At 45.1% G+C, this 13,418-nt stretch overlaps 1 protein-coding gene across 2 annotated transcripts in view; it reads left to right on the forward strand.

Annotated features, from left to right (window-relative positions):
- LOC141219317 (uncharacterized) overlaps nucleotides 1-13,418 on the forward strand; it is a 68,744-nt gene that overhangs the window by 7,260 nt on the left and 48,066 nt on the right. For both annotated transcript variants that reach the window (XM_073666083.1, XM_073666089.1), the window contains exon 2: nucleotides 3,729-3,856. In XM_073666083.1, coding sequence (XP_073522184.1) covers nucleotides 3,729-3,856 — 128 coding nt within the window. The remainder of the gene's footprint in view (nucleotides 1-3,728; nucleotides 3,857-13,418) is intronic.

The raw sequence follows: 13,418 nt of genomic DNA on the forward strand, positions 1-13,418 counted from the left end.
CACAGATTGGGGTTGGGCTCACAGTCCAACACCGTGTAGGACACTTGGCATTTGCCACAGAACACCAGGATTGGCAAAGTCGCCACTGGTGCCCTGTGCTCTTCACAGATGAAAGCAGGATCACACTGAGCATGTGACAGACGTGACAGTCTGGAGATGCCGTTGAGAGCGATCTGCTGCCTGCAACATCCTTCAGCATGACCGGTTTGGCAGTGGTCCAGGCCTCCATTGGGTAATAAATTTGATTTCCATTGATGATTTTTGTGTGATTTTGTTGTCAGCACATTCAACTTTGTACAGAACTAAGTATTCAATGAGAATATTTCATTCATTCAGATCTAGGATGTGTTATTTGAGTGTTCCCTTTATTTTTTTGAGCAGTTTATTTAGCTATATGCTCTTATGACAGCTCACTGATCCTTCACTGACCTGCCTCCTATTTTACATAATGCATCTAGTAGTGCGGAGTGTTACGCTCGCGCCTGGACTGACTGGCGTGAGCGTGATTAGTGATCCCCCACTGTACCATGAACCGAGGAGTGCCTGGAGGGGCGTAACTAAGTATCAACCCGATCCGACCAAGGTCGCACAGCGGCTCAGTCGACTCCGTTAACCTGGGAGGAACCGAGCAGAGGGACCAGGTGCTACTCCAGGTCAGACCCCAGTCACAGCTGTTGACCCACACCGGGGAATGCAGGAACAGGCAGGTTAGACTGGCATGTAGACAGGTGGGTACTGGCAAACACGTCTGGTATGCAGACAGGTGGACATTGACAGGCACAGCTGGTATGCAGACAGGGGGAACTGGCAGGCACGGCTGGCGTGCAGACAGGTGGGCACAGGCAGGCACGGCTGACATGCAGAGAGGCGGGTACTTGCAGGCAGGATAGGGACCAGTAAAGACTGGGATATAGGAACGGAGCTGCAGGTGCGGTAGACAAGCATAGCAGAGCAAAACCCGCAGATGCGGTGAACAAGCATAGCAGAGCAAAACCCGCAGATGCGGTGAACAAGCATAGCAGAGCAAAACCCGCAGATGCGGTGAACAAGCAAAGCAGAGCAAAACCCGCAGATGCGGTGAACAAGCAAAGCAGAGCAAAACCCGCAGATGCGGTGAACAAGCAAAGCAGAGCAAAACCCGCAGATGCGGTGAACAAGCAAAGCAGAGCAAAACCCGCAGATGCGGTGAACAAGCAAAGCAGAGCAAAACCCGCAGATGCGGTGAACAAGCAAAGCAGAGCAAAACCCGCAGATGCGGTGAACAAGCAAAGCAGAGCAAAACCCGCAGATGCGGTGAACAAGCAAAGCAGAGCAAAACCCGCAGATGCGGTGAACAAGCAAAGCAGAGCAAAACCCGCAGATGCGGTAGACAGAACAGGGCTCTGTTCACATGGAACATACTGGAGAACACAAGAAGATAGCTGGAACACAGGAGTTAGATACAGAGGCAGGGAAACAGAACGAGCAGAACCAGATACACACAAAGTACTTGCAATGAAGTAGCGAGTGGACACAAAACTCACAAACAGAAGTACAGAGACAACGAGTTGGAGTTAGGTGCAGGTTCAGATACTGCAGGAAAAGGGAAAGGTACAGACATAGAGACAAACAGGTAATGGACTAGGACACTGTTCAGACAAGATCTGAACCAGAAACAAGATACAGGAACGAGCCTGGGAACTCAGCCCCCAGGGTGGCGAAAACTGACTAAAGTCACAGGTACAGGTAACAGGCCTGGGTATACAGCCCCCAGGGTGGCAGAAACAGACTAGATACAGGACAGGACCTGGCAACTAAGTTGCAAGGAACAAACAGATGGAAAGTGTTGCTCAAGCACCTCCTACTGGGTGGAGGGGGTTTAAGTATCCAGTGACTCACAGCAATAGGCTGGGGACTTATTAGGACTGTGCACACGGTAGCTATAAGAAACAAGCAGAAAGCCGCGCCGACGCCCTAAGCAATCAGACAAGAGACATGGACACAGCAGGAACTGAAACAAAGAGTGCAGCATGGACTGACAGGTAAGATTGGTGTCTTGTATGGTGGGAGGTGGTGCACCATGCAAGCACGCCGCCAGGAATGTTACACGGGGCTAGGTAAAATAGGAGGCAGGTCAGTGAAGGCACAGTGACCTGTCATGAGAGCATACAGATGAATATGTAAGGAGAGCACCAGATAGAGCGCGCCCACAGGTCGGCCCGAAGCACGAGCCTATTATCTCCAAACTGAAAGTAAAGATTACACAAGAACCACAGGACAGATTTCATCAACCAAGGTATGTAGTTTGAGCACAATCCTGCTGACAGGTGCGCTTTAAAGGGGTTGTCCACTTGTGGACAAACTTCTCCTAAGGCTGTGTGCCCACTATACGTTTTCCAAGTGTTTATGCTGTGGAATTTCCACAGCATAAACGCTTGGTAATCCGCCCCCCCATGGTCCCCAATGACAAGTCGCAATGTCAATGTCTATGCTGCGCTCAAAAATCCGCAGCATGTCCATTAATTTTGCGGACACGCCACGGAATCGCTGCCATTGACTTGCATTGAAACGCATAATATTCCGTGTCAGCACATTTGTACACACGGATATTATGCGTTTCTATGTGCGGATGGTACCCAAGTCTGGAGGAGAGGAGACTCTCCTCCAGACCTGGGTACCTTAGAAACTGTAAAAAAAAAAAAAAGAATTTAAAATAAAAAATAAAGTTTATACTCACCTTCCGATGTCCTCCCGGTGTTTTGTCTGCTCCGTCCGGTCTCTTGCAATGCTCGCGCTGTTGTGAAGGACCTGCCATAACGTCACTGAGTCATGTGACCCATCACATGGCTAATTGACGTCACCGCAGGTCCTTCACAACAGCGTGAGCCGCCCAACACACCGGACGCAGCGGAGATAACACCGGGAGGACAACGGAAGGTCAGTATAAACTTAATTTTTTTATTTTTTACCATTCTTATTCTTTTTTTTTTTTAAACTAAATTGGTCACACTACTATAAATCCATGCCGGTTGCATGGATTTATATAGTGTGACCAAGTTGTCAAGCACTTTTCCTAGTGATGCTAAAATTGCTTGGAAAACCGCTTGATAACCCACATGCAGAAATGCATGCAAAGACGCTTGACAAACGCCTCTACCTGGCGGGAAGAACGCATGTAAAAAACGCATGCGTTTTTCCTGCCAGGGAGAAGCGTAAAAAATATGCAGCATTTCTGCATCATGGGCACATAGCCTTAATAGTAAAGTCCCCTAGAAAAAGTAAAAAAAAAAAAACATATACTCACACCCCCTTTCGCTATAGCATTTCTTCTGTGATGTCAGAGGTGTCTCCCACCCTTCACCCGACATTGTCTTTTGGCCGCTGTAGCCGATAGGTTGCAGCTTTCGCACTTTTGTCAGATGGAATTGTGTTCTAGCGACAGCCAATAGGCTGCTGTGCTTATGTGACATAACCTTGTCATGTGACATCCAGTAGACACAGCGTTGACGTCACTGGAATGCTGCCCGTCTGAGGATTGAACTTTTTTTTTTTTTTATTTTGATCAGGGGAACTTAACATTAAAAAGCTTTGGGCAAGTAGCAGAAACCCCCTTAAGTCTGTGTGCCCATGATGCAGAAATGCTTCGGATTTTTCCTGAGCGTAAGAATCTTTCTGCTAGACACCCAGCCAATGTTGTCTCTTGCCATTTTCTAGATGGTGTGAAATGTATAATCTTGTTTGTTTTCTAGCTATGGGTTTGTGGAGTTTGAAGATGTTCGTGATGCCGATGACGCGGTGTATGAAATGAATGGGCGAGACCTGTGCGGTGAGCGCGTCATTGTGGAGCACACACGTGCACCGAGGAGGGGTCTGCACAGTAAGTACACTTGTGAAATAGTGTTTTGCTGTAGTTAATTTATTGTCTTATGAAGCCTATGTTTTTAACACTTTTATATCTCACTAGGGGACATGAACTTACTATAATTTTCTCACTGGAACAGTACACTGCATTACTGCTACAGAATAGCTCAATGCCGTGTCTAACTGCTTAGCCTCGTATTAAAGGGAATCTGTCACCCCTGGGACCTATCAGACCTCTAATATGGGCATACAGGTGATAGAAATGTGAATCTTTACTTACCTGTATGTTCCATATTAGCTTTCTGATTGCTTTGTAATAGCTTTTTAGAAAATCATTTTACCTATGCCTGGCGTCCGGGGGACGCCAAGAAATCCCCGCCTAATTAATTTCAATATTGACTCTGCCTACCCGGCGCCTGTGCAGAAGATCCCTGCTGCACCAGGATACACCGACTGCCGGAATTATCGCGCCTTGTGTACCAGATAAATTGCGCAGGCACGGGATCCGGCACTAGAACCGCATGTCACAAGGCCCTGTGACATGCAGGGGATGGGGAGAATATTTAATTTAAGTAGGCACAGATTTCTTGGTTTCCCCCGGACGCCAAGCATAGGGAAAATGATTTTATAAAAAGCTGTTACAAAGCAATCAGACCGCTAATATGGGACATACAGGTAAGTATAGATTCACATTTCTATCACCTCTATGCCCATATTAGAGGTCTGATAAGTCCCAGGGGGTGACAGATTCCCTTTAAGGGCTCTTTCACACCTCAGTATTTCCGGTACGTGTGGTGACAGTTTCCACATGTACCGGAGACCCTGACACACGCAGACACCTTAAAATCAATGGGTCTGTGCACATCTCAGTGTGATTTCACGGACCGTGTGTCCATTTGCTCCACACGGAGACAAGTCAGTTTTTTTGCGGACACACGGTCCGCAAAACGTACCACATGGATGACATCTGTGTGTTATCCGTGTGGCACGTACCGGCGCGTGGGAATCAGCGCTACAGTTAGCGCTGTCCCCAAGTGCTGGGTGCTGAACACTGCCCCCATCATGCTGGCGCTGCGATCAGCACCAGCAGGGACAATGATGAGGGTAGTAGTAGTCTGCTCCCGCAGTGTCCCTGTGTAAAAATAAGAGTCAAATAATAAAATCCATATACTCGCCTCTCCTAGGTGTCCCCTGCTGTATCCATGCAACCGCTGACACAGAGAAGCCGGGAGAATGAGCTGGAGCTGCTGTCAGTGAGTGACAGGACACAGGTCCTGAGCTGCAGCTCCAGAGCGGTTCATTCTCCTCGACAGCAGCGGTTTCATGGATTACAGCGGGGGGACACCTAGGAGAGGTGAGTATATGGATTTTATTATTTTATTCTTATTTTTACACAGGTGGACACTGCGGGAGCAGACTACTACTACCACCCTCATCATTGTCCCTGCTGGTGCAGATCGCAGCGCCGGCAGGGAACCATGATAAGGGCAGTGTTCAGCACCCAGTGCTTGGGAACAATTCTAACTGTAGCACTGATTCCCTGGCGCCAGTTGGTATGATCCTGATGCAGCACACGGTTGAAACACTCGGACACACGGGGCAAGGATATCTCCGGTACTGTTTTTTCCGGTACCGGAGATATGCTTACGTGTGAAACCGGCCTAAGGAGTCAAACTGCTGCCACCCAAGTTTATTTTCATCTAGACTTACAGCTGGCACCCACTGTGTATGGAATGGGCTCAGCATAACACCCAACTTGTTACACACAAGTATGGCACCTGCCGGAAGTAGTAAATGAAACTCTGATTTCAGGAAAAATGCATGTTAAAGGAACCTGTCACCTGATGCATGCTGCCTGAATGCCAGCCAGGGACTGTGTGCCTTGGATGACTAGTCCCAAGAGGATGGTCCCTGGCTTCTCCCCACCTCAGTCCCTTTTGACAGGTCTCAGGTCTCTCAGTGTGTGCATACAATCAGTCTAGGGAAGCTGGGTCAGAAAAACTGCAGAAATTGGCCTTAAGCAATATTGTCTCTCCCTATAGTTCCTGGACGTCTTTTCCTCTGCCGATATACTGACAGACAAATACACATATCTGATGATCTACTGCGGCCATCACTAATCCGTCAGAGCAGTGGTCGCGTGACCTTTTTTCTGACAGTATATCGGCAGGGGACAAGGATTAAGAACGGGGGGTGTGGGGTGGGCAGTGAGGATCTGGGACGTAAGTATACTTGCACTGTGGGGCTATTAGTATTGGACAACCCCCTTTAAAAGTGGAATTGCGGTGCTGCTCATTTCTGCTTCTGAGGTGAGGGGTGCAGATGACATTATGACCTCACACACCTGCCAAGACGTCTGTATGATACCTCGTGATTGTGCATGCATCTCGACAGGTATGCGGGGGTAATAATATCATCGTCACCGCTTCACATTGAAGTTAACGCCATTGGAATACCCCTTAAAAAATTATAGGGAGAGGTCCTAGGCTGCATAAATATACTTTGCACCCCCAAGCACGTGAGAACCTGAGAGGATCTCCTAGATCTTATGTTTTCACAACCTCCTGTCCTCTGATAAATGCTGCTCGTGATTGATACGTTTTGCTGAATATCGGGTTAAATGGAAATTACAGCAATGTCTGAGCAATGGTGTTATCAAGAAATATTAATGGCACATTTAAATGAGACAATAATCAGTGAACGAGGGTTCAGAAGAGCAGTCTTTCCTGATTACTGGCTTATGTAAACCAGCCTGCAATCACCCGATGAACGAGCGGAAAGCTCATTCATTGGGTGATTGGATCGTTTGTGCCGGCATAAACATCATCATTGTTGACAGCACATCGCCCCTGTAATAAGGGAACGTGCTGTCGACTGCATGCTGCTGTAAGGGGAGAGAACTATCATATTAATCATTCTGATCCAATAATTTCTCTTTTGCTCATGTGACAAGACTGGTGAATGAGCGCTGACCACTAGTTTACTATCAATCGGTGCTCATAACTAGGAAGTAGAAATAAACCATTAGGCCTCATTCAGACGAACAACGGCCTGTGTTTTTACATTAGTGTTTTGTTTTACAGTTTCAGTGTTTGGTCCGTGTCAGTTAAAACAACTTAATGAGTCGCAATATTTTTGTGCAACTCGGAAGTTTAACCAAAACATTGCGACATTTGATGTTTTCACACTGGTTCCAGGCTGATATGCCAATATGACTGAAACATGGGCAGGACAGCAGCAGCAGGTGAGCCCTGGCACATTGACTGACAGCAGCAGCAAGTGAGCCCTGGCACATTGACTGACAGCAGCAGCAAGTGAGCCCTGGCACATTGACTGACAGCAGCAGCAAGTGAGCCCTGGCACATTGACTGACAGCAGCAGCAAGTGAGCCCTGGCACATTGACTGACAGCAGCAGCAAGTGAGCCCTGGCACATTGACTGACAGCAGCAGCAAGTGAGCCCTGGCACATTGACTGAAAGCTGCATTCAGCACGGTAGGTTCGCTCCCTGTGCAGTGCGTGTGCATGTAAATAGAACTGCACTCTCTCCTGACGGGAGGCAGAGCACACAGCTCTCTAATGAGCGCTCTACTTAGTTTTATGCCTGCTTGTACTCATGGGACTGATTTTAAAGAGTGAAAATGCATTTACAGCCATCATAGATGATTGTAGAGTCGTTCTTGTATCATCTGATGAGCACATGTAATTGTTTTTGACTCTTCACATTTTAGCACCCGTAATTTTTTATTTTTCCAGAGATGTGACTGGATGAGGCCATATGTTGCTCAGTAAAAATTTCTGTGCATTTTCGGGGCAAAAATATAAATTACAATTTAAGCAACACGGTGACTCACTGTAACCTTGCAGTGCTGGGGTCTTGTGTTCAAATCCCACCAAGCAAGTAAGATAAAGAATTAAAATAAAATTGCGGTCATATGGATACATGACAAGCTTAGTTTTTTTGTTTAGATGTATCATTTGTACAAGAAATGTAGCGTAAGGCTGTGTGTCCATGATGCGTTTTTTAAGCATTTCCGCAGCGGCAGAAGCGCTTAAAAAATGCTTGGTAGAAGGCCTGCCATGTTCCCCAATGATAATCCCCATGTGCTGTGCACATGCTGCGGAAATTTCCGCTGCGGATTATCATTGCGGAAAAAAACGCAGCACCACCAATTATTTTGCGGAAGCGCAGCGTTTTCGCCGCTATTGACTTGCATTAGAACGCATGTATTCCGCTTCGCTACATAAGTACATGCGGAATACATGCCTTCAATGTGCGGATGGTACCCAGGTCTAGAGGAGAGGAGACTCTCCTCCTTACCCGGGTACCATAGAAAACGGTAAAAAAAAAAGAATAAAATAAAAAATAAATATAATACTTACCTTCTGGTGGCCCCCCGTGTGCTCGTCCTCTCATGCCGGGAGATTGCGATGGACTGGAGGACCTGCGCTGATGTCATAGTCATGTGACGGGTCACGCGACGCTGACGTCGGCAGGTCCTTCAGTGTACCGCGATCTGCCGGCATGAGAGGACGAGAGTGAAGCAAGACTGCGGGGGACATCGGAAGGCAAGTATAGATTTTTTGTTTTTAAACATTCTCTACGGTCACATTATATAAATCCATGCTGTTTGCATGGATTTATATAGTGTGACAAAGTTGTCAAGTACTTTCCAAGTGATGCTAAAATCGCTTGGAAAGCGCTTGTTAACCTGCATGCGGAAATGCATGTGAAGAACACTTCACTTCCGCATGTCCCTGGCAGGAAAAACGCATGTACAATCCGCATGTACAACCCGCATGTATTTTTTCTGCCAGGGGAGATGCAGAAACGCTCAGGAAAAATCCGGAGCATTTCTGCATCATGGGCACATAGCCTAATACATTTTTCTTGAGTCACTTCCACGACAGCCCTACAGGAAATTGGCTGAATACCCTAATAAGGACAAAAAACATGGAGGCCTCAGTTCATCAAGGTACTCATCTCTTCATGAATCAGGGGCGTCTAACGAGTGGCATGTGCCTCTGTGCGCCACGCCAGAAATCTACCTGGAGTAAGATTTCTGGCTTAAGGAATGCCATGAATTAGACGGGTTGTGCCGTCACGCCCCCACTGCACCCTGTCCCGTGTTGCTGGGAGAAACTGGTGGGAAATGCCAGATTTCCGAGTTGGGCCAACATTTTGCGGCTTTTCAAAGCTATTTATGCCAGAATTCTGGCTAAATTGCTTTGATGAATCGGGGTCAAAGAGGTTAAATAGCCCTTTCTCAGGTTCCATGTAGCTCTTATCTTGCTGTGATCTTTGACAGAGTTTGTATTTTTAATATACCTGTAAGGTATTTTTACTCACTGGGCAGCTGAGGTTGGTCAACTTGCCTTCCTCCTTGCTTAGTGCCGTCTTCCTCCCTCAGATTCAAGACCTCTGAGGGAGAAAGACCTCATCCATCTCTTCTGCGGTGTATGTAATGCAGAGAAATTTTTATCCCTGACTCTATACTCCCTGAGATTCCAAACGGAAGTTTCCCCCTGCACAATCATCTGTCTTTTCTATGGGCACAGATTCGGCACAACAATTCTCCGCTGTACTGCCTGCAGAATCACGTGGGATGCCGCGGGTCACCGTTGTATGTCACTTTCGTTAAGACCTTTTGTCTGATTGTTATTCAACCATGACTGAGAGTGCTTCTTCCACTTGTTCTGGATCTGGTGCTTATTGCAAACCCTGGCCTAGTCAGTGTATTGTTCTTTTCAGGGTGGAGGGGGAGCATTTATATCCTTCTTTTCTAAATTCAGGGTCACAAGGATCCTTCCCAAATATCTATGGATAATACCATTACCCCGAAATGTGCTATAGTGCTATATACAGTGAGAAATTTCTAGCTTCCTATAAATAACAATCTCAGTGTTGCACTGAAAAGAGAATAAGAGCAGATTAACCTTCCCTAATGGAAGAATTAAGAGGGATGGTTCATCAGTAAATTCAATCCTCATTGACTTGCTTCTCACAAACACAGCCACTTATGGCACCCCTACAAAATAGAGGAAGATCATGACTGTAGAATGCTCGCACTCAGAATTAGAAGAATACCAAGCTTCGAAGTCTGAAGATATGGTGGAAGAGGGAGAATCTTTCTTGATAACTCAAGAAGAGAAAAAATGAATTTTCTGGATTAGTAGGAATATCCAGAAACGACATTTGGCTATCCCAAGTGAGTTGAAAGACAGATTTCTGTTTGATCAAGACATGAATCGACCTTCATTTAGGTAAAGTTGCAAACAGCTTTACCATTTGAGGATTCTTCTCAACATAATCTTCCATTATCTCACACCATGTAATCTCCAGTCCTCCCAAGACCACCTCCTCTCCTCCACACTCTTGTGTTCCTCACCAAATCGCCTGCAAGACTTCTCACGAGTATCCCCATCCTCTGGAATTCTGTGCCCCAGCAGGTACGATTATCCCCTACACTTGGAAGTTTCAAGCGGAACTTGAAAACTCATCTCTTCAAAACAGTGCAAAACAGCTGCAATGACCCAGCTACCTCCTCACCAACTCCAGAGCTGCTGAGATCCCCGAACCTACTGTATGATCCATTATCCTGCAGAATGTAAGCCCGCAAGGGTATGGTCCTTTCCCCTCTGTACCTGTCTCACTATTAGTTTGTTCATCGTAATTTCTATTTGTGTTTTGCATGTTCCCCCCTCTCATGTACAGCACCATGGAATCAATGGTGCTCTAAAAAGAAATAATGACAACATAATGATCATCTGGATTGAAATAGCACAGTCAGGGCTGCCACCAGGAATTTTGGGGCCCCATACTGGCAAAATTTTCAGGCCCCTTTGAGACTCCGTCCAGCCTCCACACCAGCTCCGCCTCCAACCCTTGAACCTTCCACAGTCCCACCGTCCACTCTTGGAAAAAATCTACTTTCTGCACCACATCCTCACCAATCACACATTAACAGTTCCTATCGAACACCAGATCACATACACCGCTAGCAGCTTTTGTTTTGGCCAAAAGATTTTTTTAAGCCGCCACTAGGACAAGGTAGACTCTTCTGGCTGCGCCATACTCTAATCTAAATATTTCTTAAAATATCCAATACTCTTTTTAGGTATATTTTTATTTATGGGAATGTGTCACATACATTTTTTTTAAAAATGACCAATAATTTCACATACTAGACCACATATTACCACCACATAGTGACGGAATAGTACCACATGCAAGGGACAAATACAACCGCACCATGACCAGATCACATATTGCCACCACATAGTGACCAACTACTACAATATTGATTATTAATATAAAAAAAAATACTAATATTACCATAACTGCCGTTATACACAGGAGCTCTATACGTAGTGTATAGTGTAAGTTTACAGGTAACCGGGCCCCCTCTGCTCCCCGGGCCCCATATGCCAGTAAGGCCCTGATGGCTTCCCCGAGGACAGTGTTCTGAAAAAATCCTGGGAAACTTCTGCTGCCTTACTAAAAAATGTCACTTCCATTTGTTTCATCAGATCAGTGTTTATTTGGTTAGGCCAGCTAGAACATCTAAAGATAAGTGCACCTAGAGAAGAAAAAATTCTATCTAATCTGACTCTTCTCCCAAAATCTACAGGACTCCTATTAGATGCTTTGGCAAAATCTGTTGGAGTAGTAGGTGGACCTCCTGTGCTATCCAAGACCGTTAGAGAAGCTTTATGGTTGAAAATGAGTACTGGAGATGTTCTTTCCAAATATAAGCTCTGCTTCATTCCCTTTCAGGGAGAATGTTTTTGGTCCTGTTTGAGACATACTGTTTGAGAAAGTTACAGAAAAAAAGATCTTTTCTGAACCTTCAAGAGCAAGTATCATTACATTCACCTCAAAACCAACCTCTGCAGTTCAAAAAAAAGGGGAAAAGAAACATTGGAGTTCTCCTAATGTAGGAAAAGGCAGAAACATGAGTGACCTAACCTGGACAAAGATGCCAAAGGAGTAGGAGGCAGAATTTCAGAATTCCATCTCCAGTGGTAAAACATTTCATCCAACCAATGAATCCTGAAATCCATTGGGCAAGGACTCAGAATCAAATTTTCTTGCTATATATCCTTCCAGGAGGCTAAAAAGAACATCCTTACCAAAGCTGATATCATGTCTTCAGAATGTTCAGTCCATGGGTGGTGTTTCTCCAGTTCCAGTGATGGAATAAGACTTGGGGCATTATTCTAGTGAAGAAGCAAAATGGAACATACAGGATAAGAATGAACCTTAGACCCTTTAAACCAATATGTCACTTAAAAGCGGTTCAAGACGGAGTCCAAAGAGATTTTGTCTTGGTTACAACCGACTTTTTAAGGCGCTTATTACCACATTCTCATCCAGTCTACCAAAAGTTTCAAATATTTGCCATTTCACAAGATCATCAGTCTTCTTTTCTAGTTCCACATTCTTCCATTTGGGATCTCTTCAAGTCACCTATTTATTTTCACAATAGTTATGGCAGAAGTGGCCTTTATCAGAGACAGAGCATCTGCATGAACCTTTACTTGGGTGATCTGTTAATTGTGGCTGCAACTATTCCTCTACTGCTAGAACACCTAGAGAAAAGACGCCAGATCCTGACGTTTCTGGATTGGGTAATCCTGCATTAGAACATGAGGTAATGTCCCACACACTGCTGATGCCAGCTATATTATATGGCAGGCATCAATCTCTAACAGACACTGCTAGATCCAAGTTCAAGCCTACCAGCTGCATTTAAATGGCTACACGCTTGTGCTCATGTGGACCATCTCTTATCGGCCCCAGAGATGCGGTCACGAGGAACTGATGGTTTGCTGTGTCGTTGTCCTCTTGGTACTACTGTGAAGCTCAGCCGTAGTTTGAGAGCATAGAAGACAGAGATTTTCACTACATATTGCAATATTTGGTATTGCTGCATTTGTAACACTCCTATTTATTAAAATATGGAATTAATTAACCCGATTGGTAAGCTCTATAAATGGGGAGAAAAAAAAATCACTGCATTTGCATTTTTTTGGTTAGTAGCAACTAGCAAAGTAGCAACTCAGGCATCATGCACAAAATTTGTATAAACTAAAACGTCAGCTCCCTGCTCAAAAAAATGCCCTCATCTAGGGCTTTCATCAGAAGATTTAAAATTATGGGCCTCGGAAAATGATGGTGTAAAACAATTATTTACTTCTTTTTTTTTTTTTTTTTATACAATATTCAGAATTTTTTTTCAGTACTTAAATAGAAAAAAATTGCATTTTTTTGGATCGCCGTAATTACGTTGACCTGAACAACTCTGTTGACAAAAATATTAAGTGTTATGGCTCTTGAAAGAAGGTAAGGGAAAAGCAAAGCGCAAAATAATGAAAAATTCCCTGGTCCATAAAGGGTTAAGGAGTGTCATGTCTGTCTTGGGTTCTATGATCGCAAGTGTTCAGATAGTTGACTGATCTTAAATTCATGCAAATGTTTTGCAAGCTCATAGGATAACATATCTTATTTGTAGACAGAAAAATTATCCTCTCAAATAATGTGAAGCCCTAGCTCCTTTGTTGCCTGAATCTAGACAG

Source organism: Phyllobates terribilis, unplaced genomic scaffold (genome assembly GCF_046119375.1).
Source record: "Phyllobates terribilis strain yellow unplaced genomic scaffold, ASM4611937v1 Scaffold_2__4_contigs__length_985480577, whole genome shotgun sequence".
NCBI classification, from domain to species: domain Eukaryota; kingdom Metazoa; phylum Chordata; class Amphibia; order Anura; family Dendrobatidae; genus Phyllobates; species Phyllobates terribilis.